A 27,315-nucleotide genomic window follows, 5' to 3' on the forward strand; every position below is an offset into this window, starting at 1 on the left:
AGTCGGTCTCATGCATAACCATTTGTATTGTTACACGGCGATCTTCTTGAACCAGTGCCTCGACCTTGTTCACGGTGTCCATATCATCAGTCAGAGCGGAGCGTCCACTTCTTGGCTCATTGATGAGGGACATGTGTCCGGTTTAGAAATTCCTTTTCCATCTCTCAACAGTGTCATAGGATGGGCTATTATCACCATAAACAGATTTCATCTCATCCAGAATTTGTCCTGCAGTCCAGTCCTTTTGTGGTAGAGTAATATTTTTATATTTGATTTATTTGTGTAAATACGCTATCAGTTTTCAAACAGTTCGATTGTGGTTTTATTGGTGTAGCTTTTTTTATAGTATATATGGTATTTGTCTCTAGCTTGATTGCCCCAGCAGGACTTTGGTTCTGTTGTGTTCTATTGCTCACAACTCACATAGGGCAAGCTATGATTTGATCTCCGATTAGTTAGTTTAGAGTTGTATGTTTCTTTTTTACTAACATCAGCACATACAGCCGTACGAGCAGCACTTTTCAAGACATTCAGTCTAAGTAAACTTCGTGTCAGTGTATTTCGTTACACTCCACCACTGAGACTCAGTGGTGGAGTGTAACGAAAAGTACTGAGGATAAGTTCACTTGAAAAGTGCTGCTCGTACGGCTGTATGTGGCAGACTAAATAGAATGTGCTGGTGTTAGTAAAAAAGAAACATACAACTCTAAACTGCATGACATTTCTCCTTATTGGACGGCCGGCTAATTTCTGCTCTCCATTATTGTCTGGCAACAATTTCTCTGTGTTTCAGTCAGATGGGACAAGCAGCAAGAATATAATCTAAGGTAGACACTACTTCATCACTTGACAACCATATATTTGGGTGAAACCAAAACAGATTGTGTATTAATATATTGTGGCTGCAAGTCACAACTCACGCACCACCCCTTACCCTGCTTCAGTCCTCTCCATACTTGGGGGTACTTTCATGTATGAGCAAACAGCACAAGACTGGATATAGTGAAGAAGATAGTTCTTGGTTCATTAACTAGACTAGGACCACTGATGTTACAGGCAAAAGTTTATCCTGATTGCTCAGTAACTTCTTGGTGAGAATTGGAACTTTTTTTATCCCCCACCCCCTCGTATATTGCACGTTGGGGTCCAGCTTTCCTATAAACCAAGCGTACTATATGACTGAAAAAGTGTTCAGGAAGGGCGTAAACCCCACTAACTCACTCACTCACGCACGCACGCACACAGGGATGTGTATTTGTAAGGTTCGAATAGTTCCATCGTTCCTGTCACTGTGTACCACATCATCTGCCTGTCCAAGCACAGGTCCCCCTTCTCACTGTGATCGGGGAAACGTGAAGCGTCTGTAAAATACAGAAAAACAAAAACAAACAAAAAAACCCAAACAGACACACACACACGCACACGCACACGCACACACACACACACACACACACACACACACACACACACACATTTTCAATTTTATAACTTCATTCAAGACAAGGCGTCGTCAGGAAGTTGCTTCACCAGAAGTTGGTTCCCAGGATATTCTTAGGCCACAAAACTTCACCTGTCACAATCATCCTAATATTCATAGAAGAATAACGACATTTTGGAACTCAAAGATAATCATAATATTGTCACCTGATCATGTTACCGACACGACAGCTGTCCATGTCGTCGGGTTCACGACAAAATAAATACACAACTTATTTATGTTTTTAAGTCTTTATTTGTGTGAGGTTTTTGAGGATTCATAAAACATAACAAAATACGAATACACCGAGGAAGTTTTCAAATTTCATGGTAATTACTGAAGACTAAGACAATATAACAGCATCTTAGAAAACCGCGAACAACACAACTACAGTTTGGAATTTTGTTACCGCACTTGACAGCACTGTTACCGTCTTTGCCAACCTTGTTACAACACTTTGCAACAACATAACGGCATAGTTAGAGTGAATGTCAAGTATTGTAATGCGGATATGCGGATGATATGTCGGACAATATCTGATCTCAAAACGATTCTATGACACTTGATAGGCTAAGTCAGCAATTATTTACATTTATACTCGTGAATACCAACAGCAGCACAGACAACGTTAGGCCTCATGAACAAAGTAATAACTTTCTGAAAATTTAAACAACATATTTGGCACGCAGAAAAAAATACATTCAGTAGTTAGATTCAAATTCTCACGTAAAACCGTTAGCTGTCAGTGGACCGTCTGCAGCGTGGGTTGTCTTACATGGATATCACACAGGAGCACTGTGTTTCTGGGAATTGTTATTTACACACAGGAAGAAGTAAAGGAAACACTCTCAAAAGAAACAACACTAAACTCATCTACTGAAATGCCTACAAGAAAGATCCGATAAGGATAATTACGATGCTTGGCATAGCAGTCGCTTCACTTAATCATTTGCATAACGGTGACATTTGACTTTAGGTGTGGTCACTGTGTGAACGAGAAAAAAAAACCTGGAGCTGTTTGTAAAACACATATTTACTTAATCATTTTGAAGTTTAGGTTTAAAGCTAGACGCCCTTTTTAATTCTTTGAATTTTACATAATTTTGCAAACAACATTGCAATTGCTGAATTACGAGTTGACCTGACAATTCGGTGACTGAATTGTTGTGAATCGATCTAGTCAGTTGGGATACGATGACACACCCGCAACTCCGGTACCGATTACCATCCGGTCTAAGTATTTGTCGCTGCTGACAGCGGAAACTGTTTCAGGGAATGCCGTCATTTGAACAAATCATTTCTTGAACTGAACATGAAAGCTGATGCGTCATTAGTGTCTAAAAGCCTGTGCATTTTGGCATTTTGTATTTAATCATTCTTCTTCGGCACCGGTCAGTGTGTATGTGGTATCCTGGTGTCATTCGATCATACACCTTGCGTCATGATATAGCTGTGAGAATATTGGGAACTCGGAAGAACAGTTACGTTCAATTTAAGAAAAAGACAACGTCTGTGACTTGTAAGTCATTATCAAAACACGTTTCAAATTAGTGAAACTGTAGTTTTGATTGAAAATAATCCCCCAAGAGCAGGTGTGTACTTTCTTTAGCACGTCATACAGGCATTATGTTCAGAAACATACGTCCGGATTTACACCCCTGTGTTGGTGCCACTTGCAAGCCCCAGGACAAGCAAAAATATGATTGAAATGAGTGTAATCACGATAACATAGAAACGAAAGAAGAATGTATCAAATGCCCGCGAAATATCCTTCCATGTGATCTCATTCGTACTGCTGGCGACGGATGACGCCCGGTCATTTAAGTTCTTCTGACTCGCTCTGTCTCGGATGCTCTGAACGTCCTTGAACTTGGGCTCTTCCCCTGCGATGTCAGAATTATTGTCAGAGACTGTCCTGGACTTCCGACAGCCACGGGAACAGACCAGAGGCATCACGACTACCTTTGTCGTCTGCTCCAACCAGTACGGGATCTCATCTTCTCGGAAGTGAAAGTCAAGCACAATGACGGTCAGCAAAACAGACAGTCCGCTCAGGCATAGAATCACAGCTAGGTAGACAGCTGAAACACAATGATAAAATCACAGTTAGACAACCGAATCACAATTATAGAACCACAGACAGGCAGACAAGAGTTACTGAATCTATTGCTAGTAGAAGTAGTCTCTGATTGCAGCAGCAGCAACAGTAGCAGTAGCAGCAGTAGTACTACTACTACTGGTAGTAGTAGTAGTAGTAGCAGCAGCAGCAGCACCAACAACAGTTTAGTCCTGCAACTACATCTACTGCAACTACATCTACTTCTTCTCCATTCACTACACCAATCAGTGTCTTACCCATGTAGGATGTGTCGCGGGAGGTGGTGGGCATGCGGTCAGCGATGAGGGTCAGGAAGACAGCAAAGGAGAGAAGCACGGTGAGAGAGTAGCCCATCTTCTCCCCGCTGTCCGGGGGTAGGACGAACACCAGGGCCGACAAGATGGACAGAACCACCACGGGCAGGATGATGTTGACGCCATAGTAGTCGGGCTTCCGCTGCATCTTGAAGATGAAAGACACTGTGGCGTATGTTTCCGAGTCAACATTGTGGATCTTCTCTGTTCTCCGGCTGTAAGCTTGATTCAAGGTCCACTCACCATTCCTCTCAAAATCATCTGTCTCAACGCCGGAGCCGAACTTGAACAGGTCGAGTTCCCGGAGGTTGTAGCCCCAGCTTTGTACAACTACAGAACATACCTGAGAGTCGAAGGGGTAGTAGGTGATGTCAATGTTGCAGTGGGTTGTATATATTCCCGGAGGATTCCAGTACACCAAGCCCTCCTGGTTGATCCTCATGGGGATATTATCGTTGGCGATTACGTCTAAATTGTCCACCCTGAAACCAAACACGTTTGGCGTTGAGATACTGTCGGGTAGACCCCATTGACGTACTGTCCTACAATAGACTGATACCACGCCACTTCCACGTTCTTCATCACTCAAGTAAATAATTTAAACTGGTTCATCCTCTCCTCATTAAACCAGGAAGACTATATAGATACATTTTGTAGATTATCCCTGATTAAACATGCTACTGAGTTGACTGATCACAAACTTACGCGTTCCTCACGACGAGTGAGGGCCGCCAAATTTCCGTCTCGTCCGCAAAAAAGAACATAATGCCGTTGTACATTGAAGCGTTCCACTTGAGGCGGGTGTCGTTCCATACCTAGGGACATAGAACAGAATAAACATTATACATTCGTTGGAACATCTAACAAGAGTATTTCCAACCCCAGTTGGCGTTTGATTCCTTTCACACATTGTACCCATGTTGGGAATCGAACGGACGCTTAAGCCACTAGGCTGTCCAACCACCCTCATAATAATATGGCTTCCCTTAGAAGAACCATACTTTATTTGGTCCCTTTCAGAACTGACCGTCTCAAAATAGTTGCCATGGAGACCAGGGAGGGAGCGGCAAGGGGCGTCGAGGCGACTACCAAGTTGTTTTTATTCAGTAAATATCATCATATGAATAAGTGTCGAAAGACAAAATAAGTAGAATAATAGCTGAATACAACACCCCGATTCATTAGAACAAAACACGCAGCAGCCCTAACGACTGTAAATTAAAAACACAATAAGATTAATGGAAAACACGATTCCTAGACACAATATATCAACTCTCAATATGGCTGCCCACAAGGCGTGACGATATAACAACATAAGGTTTTAACTGTGCCAACTCTGTATTCAGTGGGCGGCTATGATATATATATTACCTTATGATGTGTGTGAATATCAACCCGGGCAAAATAAATGTTGAACCGTAGTGAGTGTGCATTAAGTTCTTGTATCGATACCTGGTCTGAGTATGCTAAAAGCTCGTATATCAACACCCACCCTATGTGTGTTTGTAGTTCGTATATCAACACCCACCCTATATGTGCTTATAGCTCGTATATAAAAACTTACCACTGTAAAGTACCCGGATACGGAAAACGTCTGAGTGCGTGTTTCCTGGAACAACAAAATTATGAACATTACACATAATATAAACACACCTCAATATCAAGGGATTGTATACATAGAGGATACTAAACGACCTTCCGTGTAATACCATTTTTATCAAACGAGTTAATGATTTGGAATCAGACGAGCGAAAGCGAGTTTGATACTAAATCTTTAACGAGTTTAATAAGAATGATATTTCACGGAAGCGAGTTTAGTATTCTGTTTATTACTCGCCAGCATAAATTGACAGAAATTGCCGCGAAATTCCCTACAGTGTGATCACTCTCAGCTTTCCGTGAGTCAAGCAAGGGCTAGTAAAATTGCGACATCGGCATTAGCATTGTGACGTCACAAACTTGAACTATTTTGACGTCATACGTCAAGTGGTATTACACTAGTGCGATATTGCCGTAAAATATTACACTGTAGTATCTTCAACGGGCGAGTAATAAAGTACATAAGAAGTAAGATGGGTTGACAAATCAATCACTAGTATTATCATCTACATACGCTGCGTGACAGTTCACTCCTGGATAGAACATCTCACACAGACACTTGAGTGAGATTCTCTAGTTCTGCTTATTGGTCAGTACCGTCTAGGAAGTGACCTACCAGTTGGTTAATGGTGAGGAGGTTGAAGACAAGGCTGATGGAGGTGACGGGCTCTGGACGACTCTTGACAGAGTAGTCAGTCAGCAAGTCTGACCGCAGCTGTGTCTCGTTAGCGACATTGAAGCTGGACACCCCTGAAACTAAAACAAGGAAGAGAGACTAGCATCCTCTGAAGCAGTAAGGTGACTTTCAAATCATGCAAGTCTTGGGTGTTTACCTATCGTGAAAACCGTACGCGGGTATGACATATCGGGGCGGGATTCGAATTTACAGTGACCCCTCATTTATACCAACAATGGGCATGAAAATATGAGCAATAACGTGAGACAGTGAGTTTGGGTGAGTGCGTGAATGGTAATATTAAGTCTACCTAATTTGCTCGCTCATTTTATTGACGAAGATGATGTCATACTTGACTCAAAATAACTGTTGAACTGCCAAACTATCAATATGAATGTGGGCGAAGGGACACGTGTTCCACTAGGCCACCCTTACTCGGCCTCTCGGATGTCAGCGCAGACACAGACATCATTGCTTCTGTGGCATCGAACGCTGCTTTGTCCATGCTTATGATACAGTCAGTACTATCAAATAATGACTTTGTGTGACGTACATTCCATGGAAAGCCAGATTCTCTAAGGTTGACAATATTAACTGCCATGAAACAGTTTCCGATCACAATAAAAGGTGATTCTTCAAACAATATTGCTTAATGGATAGCGCAAATATTTCTTGGTTGCTGGGGACATGTCACGTTTTCCCGCCAAATTCAGCAAACTTATTACATTTATCCAACCGTATCATATGTCTTTGTATTTACCCATTAAGGGCAGGGGATGTGACTAGAGTGTGATGGAGAGTATCTCCCGTGTCGGGGGAGTGGCGAGCAGGGTTCGCCTGAACTGGCATCAGTCGGGAGTAATGGCTGTCGGCGACAGATTTACGCAAACAGACCAATGTGATTAATTCTACGGGGAATCAGTAACTGGCTATTGTGATTAATAAGCGTTCCCACAATAGTATTATTGTGTCGCAGTGGACAGACGCGCATCAAACCACATATACACACACATTTCACACAAACCTCTCAGTGGATATCTAAATACACACAAATCACACACACACACACATATCTCAGACATACACACGTCACACACATTACAGACACACATACACACACATATCAAACATTGCATACACAGACCTCTTAGTCACGCATGTAAACCTCCAAGGGGCACATGTAAACCTTTCAGGCGCACATCTAAACCTCCCAGATCTAAACCTCTGAGACGCACATCAAAACCTCACAGACACACATCTAAACCTCCCAGGGGCACGTCTAAACCTCTTAGCCGCACATCTAAACCTCCTAGATCTAAACCTCCCTAAACACATTCCGACTCTCAGGTCCACCTCTAAACCCCCAGGCGCACACCTAAAACTCCCAGATCTAAACCTCTCTCTCAGGCCCACATCTAAACCTCTAAGGCGCATATCTAAACCTCTCAGGCCCACATCTAAACCTCCCAGTTGCACATCTAAACCTATAAGGCGAACATCTAAACCTTACAGGCGCACATCTATACCTCCCAGGCGCATATCTAAACCTCCCAGATCTATACCTCTCAAGCGCACATCTAAACCTCCCACGCCCAAACTTCTCAATGGCACGTTTAAACCTCTCAGTGGCATCCGTTTTCGGTGTATCTGGTAGGTGGTGTGTTCTCCTATACCTCTTGACAACCTATGTAGTATTCAAGGTGACATTTCCGAAAATGTCATAGCATTCATAATGTACTTAAGTGAGTTTAGTCGCAGACCTTTTTAGTAAACATGCACAGAAGTAAACAGTCAATACCTTATGTAATGGCATGCGTCCAATATTTGGAGGCAAAGTGACCAGATTACTTGAATGGGAACACCAAGTATTAGATCCACAAACCTTTGTTTTGAACATAGGAGCGGACTTTCAGCTGGTCGCCTTAATGACTGAGTGCATTCTGCTGTAACCGTATATGGCAATGTATTATGTGTAATAAACATGGATGTTTGACTTCTATCTACGGCATAGTTCGACTAATTCTGTTAATCGTTAACGAAACAAAAAGTGGTGTATACATTCTCGTTGGTTGTTTGTCCAGGGTAACATTATACTCTGATCAATGATGTAAGCGTGCCGCAGTTTGTCCTTACCACTCTCCGTCCAACACCGTGTTGGGAATGGAGAGTCTCGCAAGGGAAGAAAGAAAGACTTAGTGACTGGGCGCCAGGCTGTAGGCACTGAAGCATAGCGATCGCACTTAAACTGAGTGCCACAGACTTAATGCGTTATATACTGTGCTTTGTGTATACACCCATGTGCTGGTATCCACCATGTGGAAAGATTTGACCTTATTCACTGGGTGTTTACTGTGGCTTAGTTTTGTTAAGATCTCGGTAAGGTGTCAATCTTGTGATCGTGTTGTTTAGGGTAGTGGCAAGCCTAGCTACACCCAAAGCTTGGTGTCAACATTTCGCAACGTTGGAGGTGCAATAATATTTTTGAGAAGATTACAAACAGCGCGGTGCTACTCTGGCTGTCACTTGTATCATATGTGCCATTGTTTTCTTACCTGCCCTTTCAAGTGATTGTGATGAGTGACGTCTTGATCAACCTATGCTTCGTCTTCATTATTGTTTTCATCAACCTATTCCTTATACATCAAAGGTTTTTTTGGGTTTTTTTTGTTTTGTTCTTTTGTTTGTTTGTTTGTTTTAATAAGTGTCTATATCCCATAAAGTGTTGTTCAATGTTGTTTAAATAAATATTTGCCTGGTGAATGCTCATTCTACCGTGACTTCCTGAAATACTCGAATTTATTTGGACAATCAATTAAATTAGACACTATCAATTTGAAACGAAAATGCTTCTGATTTCGTGACAACTCCAGTGCGCACGCACACAACACTGCCACACTTCTTCAGCTTGACCTGCAACATTGCTGATATCATCGCAAAAGACGTGATGGACATGTTTGTACAAAAATATATTAAAACTCAAAATACAATTACATGTATATGATTTTGTCCTCCACAATTAGTGGGAGCCTCACTATCATATTACCGTCTCTTACAAGAACACTCAAACTTAATAACAATGTACTGTCCCAACTATACATAAACAATATCTAACATATCATAGAGCCCCGTGTAAACACATCCCTTTTTATGCAAAATTTACAGCAAAACGTTAGGAAGATTTGCCAACCTGGCAAATAAGATTTATAACTCCCCCGCTGAAGGTATCAATGTCATAATGGTTTACAGTTATGACGTCGCAATGCTAATTCCTCTGTCAAAATGTTATTAGATCCATGACTCGTGGAAAGATGACGCGAGTCAATGGGCGATCTTTTTGAATTTATCTTCCCGTTACAAGGTGCGCTGATCCGGACGGTCCGACCTTAAACTGACAGCGCATGTTGTATGCGCGATGTGCACCATACGTGTGACTATTACACTTAGAGACAGTTAACCAGTATAGCCTTCACCGTCACAGGGAACGTTCGCGCTGGTGCATGGAAAGCATATCTTTTCCCTTTTACGACGATATATCAAGTGTTATGTCCTACTCAGGACCACCCCGTTTTCTATTTGCAGATGCTTCACTGGACTAAGAACACTACTGGAAACATTGTGTTTGTGTTTTGCAACGGCAACGTTCGTAATGTTTACATTCAAACAATGCATATAGTTGTAGAACGAATGAATTCACTTACTTGTTATGAATGAAAAAGCAATCACGTCAGAAAGTGACCTAACTAGGAGGTCATCGGTTATCAAATCAAATCTTTAGAATCTAAGGTCAAGTCGTTACGACACAGGTCAAAGCGATAGGACACTCGTGGGTCTTACGAAATTAGAATGCACCTATCCATATGTTGACCACGTGGGTAATAATACAGTGTCATATTTTTACATCAATATTACACAAGCGTAATATCGCCAGACGTATGGCGTCATAGTGATTTACAGTTTTGACGTTACAATGCTAATGCCGCTGTCGCAATCAGTCTAAGTAAACTTCGTCTCAGTGTATTTCGTTACACTCCACCACTGAGTCTAACAAAACCTAGTAGAAGGTCGCGTCAGGTAACCTTTGAGCGACCAATGACCGTCCAATCAAACGCGAGACGGTTAAATAGATTTAACCAATCAGACAACGGCTACTATTTAGGGATCGGAGGGACTTTCAAAATATTGAAACAGATCTCTCCACAAACAAAAATCCGAATGTAACACAATTATTTGACCTGCAGTATATACGCGTTGGAGTTTCTGTTGACATGGTTACCATTAGCTAATATTTCCACAAGATGACATCCTTGAATATTGCCAAAAACACCATTTCCAGCGACTGCTTACTCACCGTCATGGTTGTACGTACACCGTGTACGTCACCCGTCATTCGTAACTACTCGGGTCATTCCGGAAAGCCGGATGGCAGGTTACGGAAAGAGGCGAGTAGTTACGATTGCGTCACCCGTAAGCGAGAGTACGCTAAGCAGAATTCAGAATCGTTCGGGTACGAACCTTTTGCGAGATAAAAAGTTCAAAAGGTGTATGCGAATGTCCACTTCCGCGATTTGGTAAGCTGTGTTTTGATTGGTCAATCTCAAAGGCTGCCTGACCTCCCATGAGGTTTTGTTAGACTCAGTAGTGGAGTGTAACGAAAAGTACTGAGGATAAGTTTACTTAGACTGCTGTCACAATGATATTAGACCTTGCTTGACTCACGGAAACCTGAGAATCATCACATTTGAGGCAGAGTAGACGCAGCTCCTATCAAATTGTGCTAAACTCGCTTCCGTGAAATACCATTTTTATTAAACGAGCTTGTTTTCGCTCGTTTGATGCTAAATCATTACCGCTTGTAATAAAAACGGTATTACATGGAAGGTAATTTAGTACCTTCTATTTATTTTTTAACTTAACAATGTTGTTACACATTGTCTTAACCCCCTGGATGCCACAGGGACATATATGTCCTTCCTCTACATACCTCACTTGGAAGTCCAATAAAATTCTAAATATACCACGCATATATAAATACTACACAGTTTTGAATTCTGCGGAAAATTCCCAGTTTATTGATACCATCCACTATCATCTCAGACCAAGCTAAAGTGCTGAAAATCGCCTTTCAAAATAGGCTTCATCGTAAATGTCGCCATTTTTCAAACTGTACAAAATCGAGATTAACAGCGTTATTTGCAGTATGTTTTGAAATGTGAAAATCGGATAATTACTGGGAGTAATGAATTTCAAAAATAGCATATTAATGATCACTGATATCAAGTTTTCATGTAACCAGGAATGATAATTCTGAAACGTCACCGATGTACCCAGAATCGGTTGGGATGTTTTCGAAAATACACTTACACGAACGCCGAAGTGCGGTTTCCGCCATATTGGATAGTGTTTACAAAATCACGTTTCGAGAAGGCCGGTATTGAGAAGCCCATTACATCATGTATACTTCATAGTTAGCTGCGACAAATGCATCATTGAATTCCCCATATATCTTAGAATCAAATTACAAATGGTCTTTGTCACCAATACCAACTGTCTAGACAAAACGAAACGAAATATATTTAGTATGAAAACGAACGCTGTGCTCGAAAGACAGCGCTTGACTGAAATGTAAACAAAGAAAAATTCCAATTTTACACTGCGTAGCATTTACGAAAATTTCCCAACATCCAGCCCTCTAATCATTGCTTACAATGGCTCAATACACTTAGTATGTTCAGGGGAAGAGTATCGTGGCAAAAAATAGCAAATTGAAAATAGATACAATGAAATAATTTGATAATTCATAAGAAACTGTCAAACTTTCAGTGCAGCGTGACGCCATGACTGACGCAAAATCACGCAGAACGACAACGGTACTTATCTTCATTTCTGGCTTCTTCCGTCATTTACAATGTAAACGATAAGAACATATCACAGTACACAAATAGTCAGAATAATTCTGATTACTTACATCTCACATTTATATACAAAAGATCCCTGAATCAAGCAAAAAGTCGTCGCAAAATCCCGTGTACCCTTCTCAGCGAAGCCGCCATTTTGAAAGAAATCGGTCATCGGTAGTGATGTCATACGTCAACATTGTTGCACATATTAGGCAATTTCTTTGAGGTGAAGGTCGGTTGAACAAGAGTAAACACAAAGCCCATACCATTCCGATTGCACTTATAGTATTGTGATGTATATTTTGCACATCGTTCAGATATTTTTTCATGAAACTGATTTCAGTATCTACATATATCCATGTTCAACACCATATCATGTGTGGATATAAGGTATCCGTTTTTATTCTTTGAAAGCTTTTGATTGTTTGAATAATATCTACATGGGAAATTGACTCAGTAAGTGTATTATACCACATTTTAAGCCTCTACACAAGTGTTGGAAGATCACACGTAGCCATTACTGCAACATGTGCTTTAGTTCACGTGATGTGCAATATTCAATACGTTGGGACAAATATTGCAGTTACATATGAACAGGTTAATAAACAGCGATTTAATTCCAACTTAGAAGTAAAACGGATAATATTAATGAAAATTATTTGTACATTTTATCAAATGTAGGGGCACACATACTACTGTTTAAAGGAATTGTCTTGTTCATTGTATTGGTTTGTGTCGTTTTTATAGACAAAACTATTATGAATATTAATTGACCAGGTGCGACTTTGTCAAAACGTTTCATGATTCATTATCATTGTTTTTCGATAATAAAGTCAATTCAAATGCGATTAAAATATATCTGGTGGCAGAATGTCTAACTCAAACAATATTTATACGGAAATTGTTAAAAATATATACATCAGGTCAAGTCTTAATTTCGACAAGCATTACGTCCATTTTCTAATACTTCTTTACTGAAAAAGCGATCTCTTTGTACCTTTCATTGCATACTTATGAAGGGAATTGATTTCATAATCATGAGAAGAAAAGTCTTTTTCCTAAATGAATACTCAATGAATATTCAGGTGTTGTGAAATTTTCATTTAAGCTAAATTGATGCTAGGCAGGTGCGCGTGTTGCTCACAATAAGATATGTAGTAAAACCGTGTAATTGTTGATATATTCAGGACACTATTTCAGTGATAAAACCATTCATTTTATATTTTGGCTAAAAAGTGTTGAATTCTGACACAGAAGCCGATATCTTTTACACATTGAATGGAAATTAGGTTAGATATATACTAATCAGCAACCAGAGTAGTCTTTTTCCGACGTCACAAAATGCACAAAACATGCTGTGACGTCAACTAAAATGTCGCATTATTTTCAGTTATTTCATTACGTTTGAAAATGTGGCTGTTACTCCGTTAATAATGATGGAAAATTAATAAAAATACATATACACAAACAGGAGAATATGGGAATCTAAGAACTAAAATATGTATCGGATAGGGACATCCAAATCGCTATTGCCTGATTTTTGATGTAGTACACTTGCATCTTTTCTTACAAATTGTGAAACTACCAAAAGGTATCCTCTCACATTGGGGAAATTTGTATTGGAATAGTTTGGTTCACTGTGAACAAAACATCACGAAAATATACTGTCCATATCCACAGCAAATTCTCTTCATGTGATCGGAGTTACATTGACCTAATGTAAACAATAGCTGAGTTATGCCCCCTTATCTTTATACGTGCATGACCTCTCTGTCGACGTTTGACGTCATAGTAGAAAATCGAGTTTTGACATTTATTGCGGGTCATTTTTGATTTTGTGAGTATGACGTTATGCATTAGCACATACATCCATTTCATATACACTCATGTCGTTCAGATATCAAGCTGTATTTTCTTCGCTCACACTTTCCGTAAAGATGCCAAATTAAAAAAATCGTAGCAGAGTGCTTTTATTGGTGCACGATAAAAAACTGAGAAATTTACTGTTTTTGAACACACACAAAAGTTTTGAACAACTTTTAGCAGTGTCTATTTCTCAAACCCCTGAGGTAGCCGCAATTATATTTATACCAACGGATAGGAAATCAAATATTCTACATGTCTGTGCAATTTCATAGCCGTACGCAGAACCTGGGCCACGCGATGGCAAATCTCGCACAACGTTCACTTTTCAAACTTTATGAAAATGTGCGCCTGAAAAAAAACGGTATTACATGGAAGATAATTTAGTACCTTCTATTTATTGCTCACCCGATGGAGATCGCTGTTTAATAACTTAACAATGTTGTTACACATTGTCTTAACAACGCGTGATGCCGCACGTATGACGTCATATTGGTTTACACATATGACGTCACAATGCTAAGTGCCCTGTCACAATGGTATTAGATCCTGCTGGACTCGTGGAAAGATGACTCAAGTCATCACACTCAAGGCAGTTTTTATGTTGGAGAGTAAAGAACAAACTTCCAACTCCCTTCTCCGAAACACTAACATGACATATCTAGTCATTTTATAACACTAATTAGATATCTAGCGTCACACCTTTGGCACTTTTATCCGGAACTTTACAAAATAACGGTCAATCGAGACACCAGATTTATTATTCACTCGTGAATGTTTTTTGGCTCGTTAAATATCAAAACAATCATTCCATAAATATCGCATTACGCGGGACATTGTTTGGTATCATATTTATTACTCACCTAACATTAGCAAAATAATCTCTCAGAATTCCCCTTACAGAAGGATTACTATACTCGTGACAGGGGCCTCGCGTATAAATACATTTCATTTATGATGATCAAAATCAGTCTATTTAATCTGATTTATTAAATAAACAAGGGGTTATGGAAAACAGACCCAAATGACGTCAAAGAACATACACTTGCCAAAAAGGAAACTCATAACCAAAATATCAGTTTACCTTGATGTATTTTATGTAATCGGATTACACAATAACTAGAGAACGAAACAACCGAAATTTTACATAGGGATTGGCACGTGTTTACTCTACAGTCTTTTACTGCTCTTGGGGGACATCGGAGTCTGTGACGTCATTATGACAAAGACAGTACCTGGTCTATGCCTTGTAAAGTCAATGATCTTTGAGTCCACCTTTGCTTCGTGAAGTTTGACTAACCTATGCCAAATATAGTTGATGTTGTTTTGGCCATTTTCTGCCTCATGAAGTTCATGTTGTTCGGCCAACCCGTTTCTAGGGAAGTTAATATTGTTTTGACCAGTTTATGCTAGGTGGAGTCCGTCGTGAGTGTTCACACAATATTACTTTGTCCTCGAAGCTGTCAGTTCCCAGTATCTGATGGCGTAAACCAACTTCCCCCGCCATCTTCTCTGTGTATATTACATGGCGCATTTGGTTTTCCAGTGACATGGCAGGTTGTATATAACCGGGCCGTGACCAGACATTTCAGAGGTTCCAACCACCAGCATTGATCTGCGCGGGTAGAATACGGTGGCGTGCATCAAGCACGTGATATTGTCAGAGAAGCACGAAGTACTCAATGAAGAGTCCAGCATCACTTTTGGTTTTAGCAGTTGTCATGGTTACAGAATATATCATGTTGTAACACGTTTATGTGTCTCAAAGACGTACATTTCAAAAAAAGAAAAAGAAAACCAAATGTCTTTAATATAATCTGGAGTATGATATCTGGCCTTTTAATTGTTCAACCTTTGGAAAGGTGAACAAAGTCTTTTTTAAAAAGAGTTATGTGGTAATAGCTACAAACATGTTTTACTACACTAAATTCTTGGGACGATGTTGTGACGAGTATATAGTTAACAGTGAGGATGCTTTCCCGTTACATGGACAGTGAAGTGACTGGTTGTTCGTGGAGGAACACCTCACAAGGTCTCTAGACAGTTTCCCAGTCTGTTCTTCTAAGCTCTTAATTAATACCTTATTGCAGTGAAAACAACTTTAAAATTACGAAGCAACATTATAGAGTTCGAATTTGGTATAATTTAGTGAAACATCAAAATAATGTAATTAAAAATTCTGTTTTGGAACGTCTAAAACAAGATAAGCGGTTTCGTAAACTGGCGGATAAAACTGCTCTTCCTGAAAGGGACATTTCACTCCTGTCGAATGTTATGCATACCGCGCCATCCGTCACGGGTTCATGGACAGGTATGTTACCAACAGGTTGCCATAGGCATAACCAATCAAACCCGATGTCATTAGAAGAGTATAGTGTACTGTGTGCAGAGTGAGTTCAGCTAGCTCTCTTTGTGTATCGATAATACTGACTGAGTGAATTCATAGATCGGTCCTCATCTGGAATCTTAAAGCTATATGTAACAATGCCTCTTTGTCTAACAACATGTTAGACTGCATGGGATCATTCAATGTGCCAATCCGACCCGGATGAGTAGATCAACTGTAGGCTCTTTGAACACTTCCATACAGTTGACGTGACCTACACGTCATGAGCTGGAGCTGAATGGCGAGTTGAGTCGCCCAAAGACGCCCAACAATAGGTAAAGCTGACACCCATCTAGGTGACTGAAGACTCGAGGCCGGGAATTAACAAATTAGTCTTAATCAAGGGATCAGTTGAGTGTTTTCGTGTTACTATTGAAGGTTGAATCCAATACACTGTAGGTGTGTATACTGTCCCTCTGCTGAGGTTTGTTGTATGCCATGAGTCGAGTCACGATGTTTTAATACCCACGGTATTGCCTTGCTGTGCGTTGTCTGTAATTATATGTGACTCATATATACACCGTGCCTACTGTTTACAACAGGTATGAATCATATATGGCGGGGAAAGGGAGTTCGCGGTGGCATATGCATATAACATATTGTCATAAGAAAACGGTCTTCTCCATGACATCCAGCAAATTTTCATCTATATGACGCCGGTCTGCGAATAATCGTGACCAAACAATCCAGTGATTGACATCATGAGCAGTTGGGATACGATAACATATGTCAACAAATTAAAGTCCGCAAGCCTGACCACCAGATCCCATTACTCGGCCCTTACATGCATGGCTTAGTGAAGACCAATAATTCTAAGCCGGATTTTCATGAGTCGTGTTATATAGAGAGCGTCGGTCCGAGGCTGCAGCAAACTGAATCAACACAGTGTTATTTACATACAAATAACTAAATTAACACATGTGTGATTAAGATAATGGCGAACAGAACAAGTGCCAGTTGGGATAACAAAAACTCTCTGTAGCACAGATGTAAACGCGAACGGCTATGCATATACACTTAGCAGGGAGATATTCTAAGTGGATTGTCAATAAATTTGTTGTAGCTTTATGATTGATAGTATCACGTGGGTAGTGCAGGTATCGAACACCGACAATGAAGGGTTATCACAGCAATGCCTTGTCCTCTCATATTTTGTCAAACGGAGTGAGTGAGTTTAGCTTTACGTCGCTTTTAGCATTACTCCTGCAATGTCACGACGGGGGACACTAGGTTATCAGTCATATCGTAACATCCCCGTTAAACGCTTAAAAATACATGTGAGGAGCGCTCTCTGTTAAATAAGGGAATATAAGGAAAAACTCGTCTTTTCTCAGACTGAACAACTTGAATGAACTATTGCATAATATGAAGTTTGTAGTGAAAACAAGGGTTGAGGAGAGACAGCCAAGACTACCATAACAGAATGGAACACTGATAATGACGTCATTTTATGTGAAAATAGAACGAGTTTCACTTTATTTGTGCATACAATCTTGTTCAAGGAATTTAAGAATAATGTTCAAACGCTGGCGGCTTTGCATCAGTATCTTTTGTGACCATTCTGCACGTGAACAACTGACTCCAGGCGCCTTCCCGTTCCTTAGATCAGTCTCTGGTTTGATTCAGCTGGATCCTGTTCCATTCCTCATGCAAAACAGCTGTCAATTCACCCAGAGCCCTTACATGTGGGTCTCTCTGTCGAACACGATGGCCTAAAATGTCCCACGGATGCTCAATAGGATTAAAATCTGGACTCATGGTCATTCATAGAGGTGGGTTTTGTGGCTAGGGGATGGTTGTCAAATTGTGGGACAACGGTCTCCTCAAAGATCTCTTGTTTATACCGAGGTCCATTTAGGTTAACATGAATAGTAAGGAGGTCCATCTTTCAAGGAAGTGCAACCCACACCCCGATTGACCCTCCCCAAAGGGAACCGTCACTTGGATATTGCGGGGAGCCATACCTATGTCCCATTTTCTCAGTTGTGATGAATAGTCCAGAGACCATGTTGATTACACCATGAAAATCTGCTTTGTGAACTGAGGAGAGTTTGATAGACTTGATGAGTCGATTCCTGACTGTCCTACACGAACTGCGGCTACCCGGTAACCACTGATGCCTTAACGATGTGCTTGTGTCCATGGACGGAGCCTAATAAGTCTCCACAGCAATGCCTTGTCCTCTCATATTTTGTCTTACGGAGTGAGTGAGTTTAGCTTTACGTCGCTTTTAGCATTACTCCTGCAATGTCAAGACGGGGGACACTAGAAATGGCTTCACACATTGTACCCATATGGGAACTGGACCCGGGTATCGTAACTAGCGACCGCTTTAATCACTAGCCTACCCCACCGCCCTTGTTGTCATACGGGATCTGCTAGGTCTTGGAAGATCATCAACTGCTACCTGAAATGATGAAAGGATTGCATCCAACTTGATGCACGCGCACAAATAAAATTCATGTTATGCGGAAAGACGCGAAATAATAATAAATCATTCTGGAAAAGGCCGATGGTAATAAAGTTGACCTCACAGCAACATTGTTCAGCGGTTCACACAGTCAGTAGCAAGTGTGTTCACCTTGTGCACTGATGAAGGTCTGAGGCAGGATTTGACGGAGTCCCTGCTGGAGGCGTCTGATGATGTCGTAAACGACGCCCCATTTCTGCCCAGACGTGTCCAATCTTGCAGGTCATGATAAAACATCAACGATGTTCTGTTTAGACGGGCTACGTTTGGTTTGGTGTTATCTGTTGAAACGTTTCTCCGGGGGCCGAGCTTTTGTGAAAACAGTAAAGCGACCATTTCCAAAATCGCTCAGCATTAAAACTCCCCACAGTCACAATCGCGGGCGTCTTATCTGCAGCTGTTATCATGTCCTTATCAAAGGACGCCCTTCCAGAACACATGGCCTGGTGTAACAATACCATGTCTTCTCTGCAAAAGGAAACAGAACTCATCGTTGAAAAGAACTTCTAAACTCACGTGTTCCCCAAGAGTCGTATTCTTCACTGGTGTTTTGGGAACGTTGGTTTTGATGTAGACAGAAGAGTAGACGTGGTCGAACTGTTACCATGGTGCCGCTGTACAAAGCGATCTTAACGCTAAGGCGGTCGTAACTCTCACACCGTAACAAAAAGGCTTAAACTATAGCGTATCTTTATGGTTGGTTTGTTCAACGGCACCCTAGTGTGTTACTGGATGAAACCTCCACCGCCGGAGCAGTCCAATCCATCGGTCGTGATGCGAGACCATACTGGGGCGACCACTATGGGCGGACTGCAACTGGATTGTTTTCTTGTAAAGGTAGCGTTAAGTGCCAATGTGTAGTGTTTGTGTGGACATTGAATTGACGAGTGACGTCACGCTGTGAGGTACGAGACATGAAGCATTAGTGGAGGACACCATCAGCCAGTCTTGGTACACTATGTCGGGCCTGTTCCAGAATGATGAAGAGATATGACTTTCTGGCTTCGGCATTCGTAAGGTTACACTGAGTGAAAATGACGAGTGTCTGGTTGCCATTTCATCACACTCTTTCTCTGATTCAAAATAAAGAAAAAAAGACATTCACAAGCTTAACATTGAAAGAAAGGAACGTTTGCCTCAGAGTATATATTGTGTAACTATTCTGGCTTTGGATAAGAAATTGCAGGATTGTGAAGACACTTGCTGTTGTGATGCCTTGTATGGACCTTCCTTGTGTATATGAGGTGTACACCACTGCACCCCTTCCTCAACTCACCAAAATCCCCCCGCCCCCCTCCCCCAACACACACACACACACACTCACACACACACTCTCTCACACACACACACACACACACACACACACACACTCACACACACACACACACACAGACACAGACACACAGACACAGACACACACAGAGTATCAACAGAAACCATGTAGTAAACTCGAAACAGTGTACACGACTAAGCGTTACACTGCCTCGTAACAGTGTAAATAAGTTGTGCTGAATTTCCTTTTTTATTTATTGAAACATAGATTGACACGATGTATCAATTCATCGATTAAGCTGTCACAGAAGAGACAACGTGCGAAATGGATCACAAATACACGTATGTTGTTTCAGTGATCAGTTGTCAGTGCAAACAAGCCTGTTACGTTCCCAATATAATCAGGCAGTACACCATATTTGGCCATCGATTTGGTAAAAGTTGCATTGTAATCACCGGCCTTCCCCCACCCCCTGCAGCTAGTGCAGAAATAGCACTCCCCTTTCATGACCAGGCCTGTCACACACAACTAATTGTGTGGTATATCTGTGTGTAACACCGCATTTAGCGATATTGATGATGGTGGCTTGGATAATATCGAGTCTGGACCACACAATCAGGTGACCGATATTGACAGCAGCTATCTACACCGTGGGGTAAGATGGAACGCAGCAGGTCCCTCAGCCTTGCCATCAGATGCGTATATTGCCAGTTAAGGCATCGCGATCAGTACTGAGAGCTGGAGACACAAGCTACGAGTAACCTAGATGTTGAATATGAAATATGCAGAAAATTAATACGCCTGGGTCTGTTTTAAGGGTGACATTGGGAATTGTTGACAGTTTCATGCTTAGGTTTAGGGTTTACAATTATATTCATGATTGACGTAGAGGCGTAGACACGGTCGAGCTGTTGCCAGCATTGTTAGGGTGGATGTAAACAGACAGGTTGACACCAGCCAAAGAGGGCGGCTGTCATATGTAGGCGACCACAGGGAAATAGGGCGTTCATATTGTCCCTTCGTTGTGTGGTGTGTTTACAGGTGCCATTCTCAATGGCACGAGTACTGTTGTGAGCTGACGGGCTATATATAAACTAGTGCTAAAACAAACTATATACCGCAAATATAAAAACAATACGAAAATTAGAATTAACAGACAAAAAGACAAAACAATACTCTGCTATGTCACATACGTACAGACTCACCCTTTCCGGGAAGAAAACACGCGAAACAAGTTGAGGAATAGTCATAAGGCACAAATGTCCAAAACAACTTTTCTAACACCAAATGCACGTGCATTCTGACGATATAGGAGTGAGAGAATGCTAGCCACGCCGTCACCCGAGCAACTGTGACTGATGCCATAAACACTACTGTTTTATTTCCACGTTTGGTCAAATACACTGTATACTTTCTTTTGAGCACTACTAACACGTTTACTAACACGTTTTGGGCAGATCATACGCTTGGTGATGCTACAAGTGTGTTGTGTGTGTGTGTGTGTGTGGGGGGGGGGGGGGGGGGGGGGGGCATGTAAACGTGTTTGCCCTCTACATAAACAGTAATTAGTTTCTTAATATTAAACTGGTTATTGTTTTTCTACTGACCTTTATTGTGTACCTGACATTCTGGAAACAGACACAGGTGATGCTGGGACGCTTATTGAGACCAGTTTACCTGGTTACCTCTCAGGTGAACGGTTACCCGGATGTAACTAGAATTAGATGGTTATACGTGGATGACTAGTCGTTACTAACACGAAGATGATTCAGATTGTTATCAGCACCAATGCAGTGTCAGTTTGTTGTATATTTGATTCTGATCATGCCATTCTAATCTAGAGGGAACGATAACAGATATCGGACGTTTCTTGTCAATGTCCGGAAATGGAGATAACCCATTGTTGGGGTTGTGGTGAGACCCCCAGTCATGTATATTAAGGGAGGTCAGGCATCACCAGTGATGCAAGTATACCTGCACTTCATCCCACTCATGCAATATACTTCTGTCATGATAATGACATGAATTCGACGAAGCGTTTAGGGAATTGTGAAATAATGAAATCTATAGAGCAGGGAGCAGCAAGTCAGGCGTTGCAGTCTCATTCCCTTTAATTATTTTCCTTTCATCTGCGAGAGGTTTGTTATGGTAATGTACGCCAAGATATACTGGGGGTCATATGTGACAGGGGGAAAGTTAAGCTTTAACATTGTGTGTATTTTGATCAGGCTCATCATTATGCATTACCTTGTTTCCAAGAATGGATATAGGATGGTTCCAAAATTACATAAACAATCACAGCAAACGTGAATCATTTTTAAGATACATATGAAACCTAGAATCGGTGTGTGCGAAAACGCGTGGTAATAGGAAATTGCACATTGATTAAACGACAACATTTGTTTACATGTTGATTTAAATATTTATGTTTCTTTGCTTCTTTCATAAACCGATTAACCTTCTATTGTAACACACTGCAAATGTACCCGGCTTTCTGTGGGAAATGTACTGACATTTTTAAACGCTGCTAGTAAATTATACTTTGAAAGATCATAAAATACGTTGAAGAAAATACTTAATTGTCAGTTACAGATACACACCCAAGTAGAGTATTATAAATTATAGACATACACCTAGTTAAATATGAGTTACAGAAACACATCAGGTTAATCATACCCAGGTAACGCGCCCAGTTAACTGCCAGTTACAGAAATGCACACAGTTCATCCTGAGTTACAAAATTACACATACTTAATTATAGCTTAAGGTGACACGCCTAGTTAAATGTGTCACTGAAATACATCTAGTTTCTTGTGAATTACAGAAATACATCTAGTTACTTGTGAATTACAGAAATACATCTAGTTACTTGTGCATTACAGAATACATCTAGTTACTTGTGAATTACAGAAATACATCTAGTTACTTTGAGTCACAGAAATACATCTAGTTACTTTGAGTCACAGAAACACATCAAGCTAGTTGTTCCTGAAAAAAAGTCTGGCTATATCAGGGCAGACAGTGGCCGATTCTGGTCAAGACAAACTTGCGGTCGTTTCTGAGTCTCCTGAATTTGTTATTTCGGGCGTCACGCAAATACGACATACCCAACATACGACATAACCAACATCTTCCTGAGCTCCCCACTCCAATACCAGAAGTGACAGTTGCGGCACCCGAGTGAGTGTGTGCTGGTACCAAGGGGGTTTAATCAATGACTTCCCTACCACTGGCTGCAGTTGTAAACGGATCGGGAGAAGATGAAGTTGAAACTTACGGTTTAACGCCGTGATTAGCAGAAGCAGCAGCGGTGTGGCCATGACGTCGTCTCGACAGGTCGTAACTAGACTGAATCACGACCGTCACTGTTGATCAATTACTCCGTCAATCGACCGTGTATGGAGACCTATTGAAATGTGTGCTGGAGCCACGCTATACAGACTGTTTTGTTCGAGTCAACGTAAACGGTATGAATAAACTATAACCGTCTCTCACTACAGACACAAGGGACCCTACGGACAATGTTCCCCTGTTGGTCGCCGTCATTTAGGGTAACATCACGTGACAGGCAATTTTGATCGCCCGCAACGGTGAGTTACGTGCTGTTTTAATAACCGGGTATTAATTCAGTGAGACAATATGTCATCAATAGATTTCCTCCCTTGTGTAACCGAACATCAAATTGAAATTATCCGCTTCTGAGACAGAATTAATTCTGCTCTCCTTCATCGCCCTGAAAGTAAATGTTGATCTGGTTACCGTCAATCACGGGATAACCTCATCATGAAAATATATGTACGTACACTAACCCGGTGTTTAGACAAACTATCAGCAATTATAAGTTCGGTTAAATGTAGAGTTCTACGTTCGAAACAATTTGTAAAGAAATTCACAACTTCTCGTGGTGGTGTCAGGACAAGTATTCTGAATGTTGAAATGTGAGATATTGGAAACTATTCCAAGTGTTACAGCGTATGTGATAATGGGATCAATTAGAACAGAAGATGAGTTACATTTATATTTCTAGAATATGTGCAGATACGTTTTCGGGCTTAAGATCCCATTTTCTTGGGCACTGGATTGTGATTTCGGGGATGACGCACAGACATACATCAATTGGCAAATGTTACTTGGGCAGATGAGTTTGTAGTAGTATTTTGGTATGTAACTAATACAACATAACATAATAACATATATAAATTATCAATGGAATACTTTGTTTGTGTATTTACTGACAGCATGTTTAAACAGTTAGTGACACCTGGGCCGGTATGACAAGGTGCTTTAACCACACCCCTTCGTTCCGATATATCACGTTACAACACGTGGTACTTTGATCAAATATTCTGCTTCTTTGTAATTAAGATGGTCATTAGAGCCTGTACAATGGACTCACCATGGACTGGTACAAACATGTAGGCTATATATTGAATCAAAGAAAGGCGACAGCAGTTTGTTCGTCCAGATTTTCTGTGTTCGTGAAGAGGTGAAGAAATCAATCAGGCTCATAACATGACCAGTAAATAATCTTTTGTTTGTGATGTATAGGAACAACCTACTCGTTTTTCCTATAAATTATTAAGACGAAATCACTGCCTGCAATCATCTACTGTCCACACGCCACTGTCACACAGTGAAGCGTGACAGTTTTCGTTCACACAACAATCATTCAAAAAACATGTGAGCATTTCACATTCCTGGGACTCTCTTGATTGAAAAATGAAAGAACATTTTCTCCCATGCCTGTTAAAACATATATGTATTAAGTCTCAAACCAGCAAAGGCACCTGACAACAATCAACAGACTCCATACAAGACCCAAACAGTGAGTGTTCCACACATAGCCCGGGCTTGAAATGTGTAGGGGTTATTTGGGTTATTTCAAGACTTAAGTATTAGGTTTATCTCCCCGTGATCCTGGCTGATGCATAGCGAACACATCTCCTCCAGACCCATGCTCGTGCAATTGTCCATGTGAAAATACTCACTATTTCTTTGATGGTACCACTTACTAATCGTACATGTAAACTGTAAATAGAAGCCCTAAAAGAAGAACCCGTGAAGAGGCAGGTTAGAACTGGCCTTCAGCAAGCTATGTTTGTCGTTACAGGCGATTAACGATATCGTGTGGTCAGCCCTGTTGACCTAATTGACACATGTTATCGTATATCAAAGACGTAGATCGATGTTCACGTTGTTGATCACTGGATTGGCTGGTTATTTACAGACCGAGGCCATAAAGTTGGAATATTGCTCAGCGAGGCGTGAAACATCAACCAACGAACGTAAAAGAAGTCACGAAATATACTTCAAAATGTGATAGTCATGTATAAACTAAAACGTATTCTTAATATTCGTTGAGTTTTAGTGAAATGAAACACTGTCCAGAACAGCGAGAAACAAGGGTTCTCAAACACACCAGCACCATGTTTGATTCAAATGTCTATACAAGACAGACATTTGCATTTACCTACGGGTATAAGTGAGTTCACCACGTTTCACTGTATACAATTATGGCTATCAAATTTTAGGGTGTTCCCATACATTTTGTTTCTATAAAGAGATTATGGTGATAATGTAGCAAAAGAAGACCGCGATGCCAGTATTTGGAAGCCTGTCCCAAAATATAGGGGAAAAGTGTCAACTTCTAAATTTACATTAAAAGGAACAGGACGATTCTTAGTGAATTTGATTATCTTGACCACACATTAGAATCAGCCCTTGATAGTTCGCCATATGTTCTCGTTGGAGACCTAAATGGAGATTTGATGAATGTCAATACCAAACACCTTCACGATATAATAATTGTAAGTAATGATTTACGTAATAATAGACCGGAAGTATCACACGAACATCACCTGCCTTGATTGACCCTATTGCTGACTCACGGCAGTGGAATCGTAGAAGCCGGCGTGTTGGTATATAGCGTCGACATCAGTGACCTCAGTGGGGACTATGACACATTATCTATCCAATTGTATTAACTTCGCATTAACGTAGTCTTATGCAAGAGATGTTTTACAATACGAGCTAGGGATTACGAATACCGTAACCAGTTCATTGTTTCCACTAACTGACGAAACTGTTTCATGACTGCACCTCGGTCAGTGATGCGTGTGACGCCCTAACACTGACACTCGCATATTACGTAAAAGAATGCCTGGCCTTATGACGAGTAATGTTAAGGCAAACAAAAAACAATCGGACACGAACAATAGGCGAAAGACGACCAAAAACAGCAAACTTATCAAGGTAAACGAACGACCGTATGAAAAATGTTAACAACCTCCAAGAACATGCAAAAGAACAGGCTTTTATCGACCGTATCGAACAATCAAAAATTGAAATTTGGGGTTGGCGGTAGTTAGCTGGCGTTGACGACTGGTGATGTCTGCACAGAAGCTAGAAACAAATACTCTGGTGGGTAATTAACACTGAAGGTAATGGCCAAAGGGAATAAATAATACCACTGACTGATGGCAATCAGGACATGGAAGCCAGGTAAATAGATGGCACAGGTAGTTATATTAGCATGTCCCAAGAGCTTAGCGGGTAGTGTCCCTGGTCACGGTTCATAGCTGAGCTGAATCTGAATTCTATGGCCTCATCTAGCTTTGATGTCAGTTGGTGGCGGTGGACAGGGTTTTAGTAGCCTTGGGGTGTTCTTGGTTCCTGGAAATGTTTCTGAAATGGTGGATTTCCGTCGAGTGTGATGACGGCTGTTTGGTGTCCTTTGAGTCTGATGTTTAGAGGTCTTTCGGTTCTTCCCTACTGCTGAAAACAGACCAGATAAACCATGCCACCATCACCATGCTGACCAGATAGAACACGCCATCATCACCATGCTGACCAGATAGAACACGCCATCATCACTATGATGATCAGATAAAACACGTCATCATCACCACGCTGACCAGACAAAATATGCCATTATCACTACGCTGACAAGATAAAACATGCCATCATCAACACGCTGACAAGATAAAACACGACATCATCACCACGCTGACAAGATAAAACAGGACATCATCACCACGCTGACAAGATAAAACATGCCATCATCACATCACCACGCTGACAAGACAAAACATGCCATCATCACCATGCTGATCAGATAAAACACGCCATCATCACTATGCTGATCAGATTAAAAATGCCATCATCACCACGCTGACAAGGTAAAACACGCTATCATCACCACGCTGACCATCTAAAACACGACATCATCACCACGTTGACAAGATAAAACATGCCATCATCAG

At 41.0% G+C, this 27,315-nt stretch overlaps 1 protein-coding gene across 1 annotated transcript; it reads right to left on the reverse strand.

Moving 5' to 3' along the window:
* Window positions 1-1,712: 1,712 nt before the first annotated feature.
* Window positions 1,713-23,452, reverse strand: LOC137298142 (neuronal acetylcholine receptor subunit alpha-7-like). The gene is made up of 6 exons (XM_067830252.1): window positions 23,331-23,452; window positions 6,105-6,244; window positions 5,454-5,498; window positions 4,595-4,704; window positions 3,833-4,371; window positions 1,713-3,558 (listed from the first exon to the last, which is right to left on the reverse strand). Exons 1-6 carry the CDS (start codon window positions 23,371-23,373, stop codon window positions 3,128-3,130), a joined length of 1,308 nt encoding a protein of 435 aa, XP_067686353.1. The 5' UTR covers window positions 23,374-23,452; the 3' UTR covers window positions 1,713-3,127.
* Between the last annotated feature and the right edge of the window lie 3,863 nt (window positions 23,453-27,315).

This window comes from Haliotis asinina, chromosome 10, assembly GCF_037392515.1.
Source record: "Haliotis asinina isolate JCU_RB_2024 chromosome 10, JCU_Hal_asi_v2, whole genome shotgun sequence".
NCBI lineage: Eukaryota > Metazoa > Mollusca > Gastropoda > Lepetellida > Haliotidae > Haliotis > Haliotis asinina.

Bases quoted from the DNA above. Each gene is read 5' to 3' on its own strand.
- LOC137298142 (XM_067830252.1), bottom strand. From the start codon at position 23,373: ATGGCCACACCGCTGCTGCTTCTGCTAATCACGGCGTTAAACC. The intron at 6,245-23,330 runs GTAAGTTTCAAC...TCCTTGTTTTAG, and splicing joins GCTAATCACGGCGTTAAACC to TTTCAGGGGTGTCCAGCTTC. The intron at 4,705-5,453 runs GTAAGTTTTTAT...CTATGTCCCTAG, and splicing joins TATCCGGGTACTTTACAGTG to GTATGGAACGACACCCGCCT.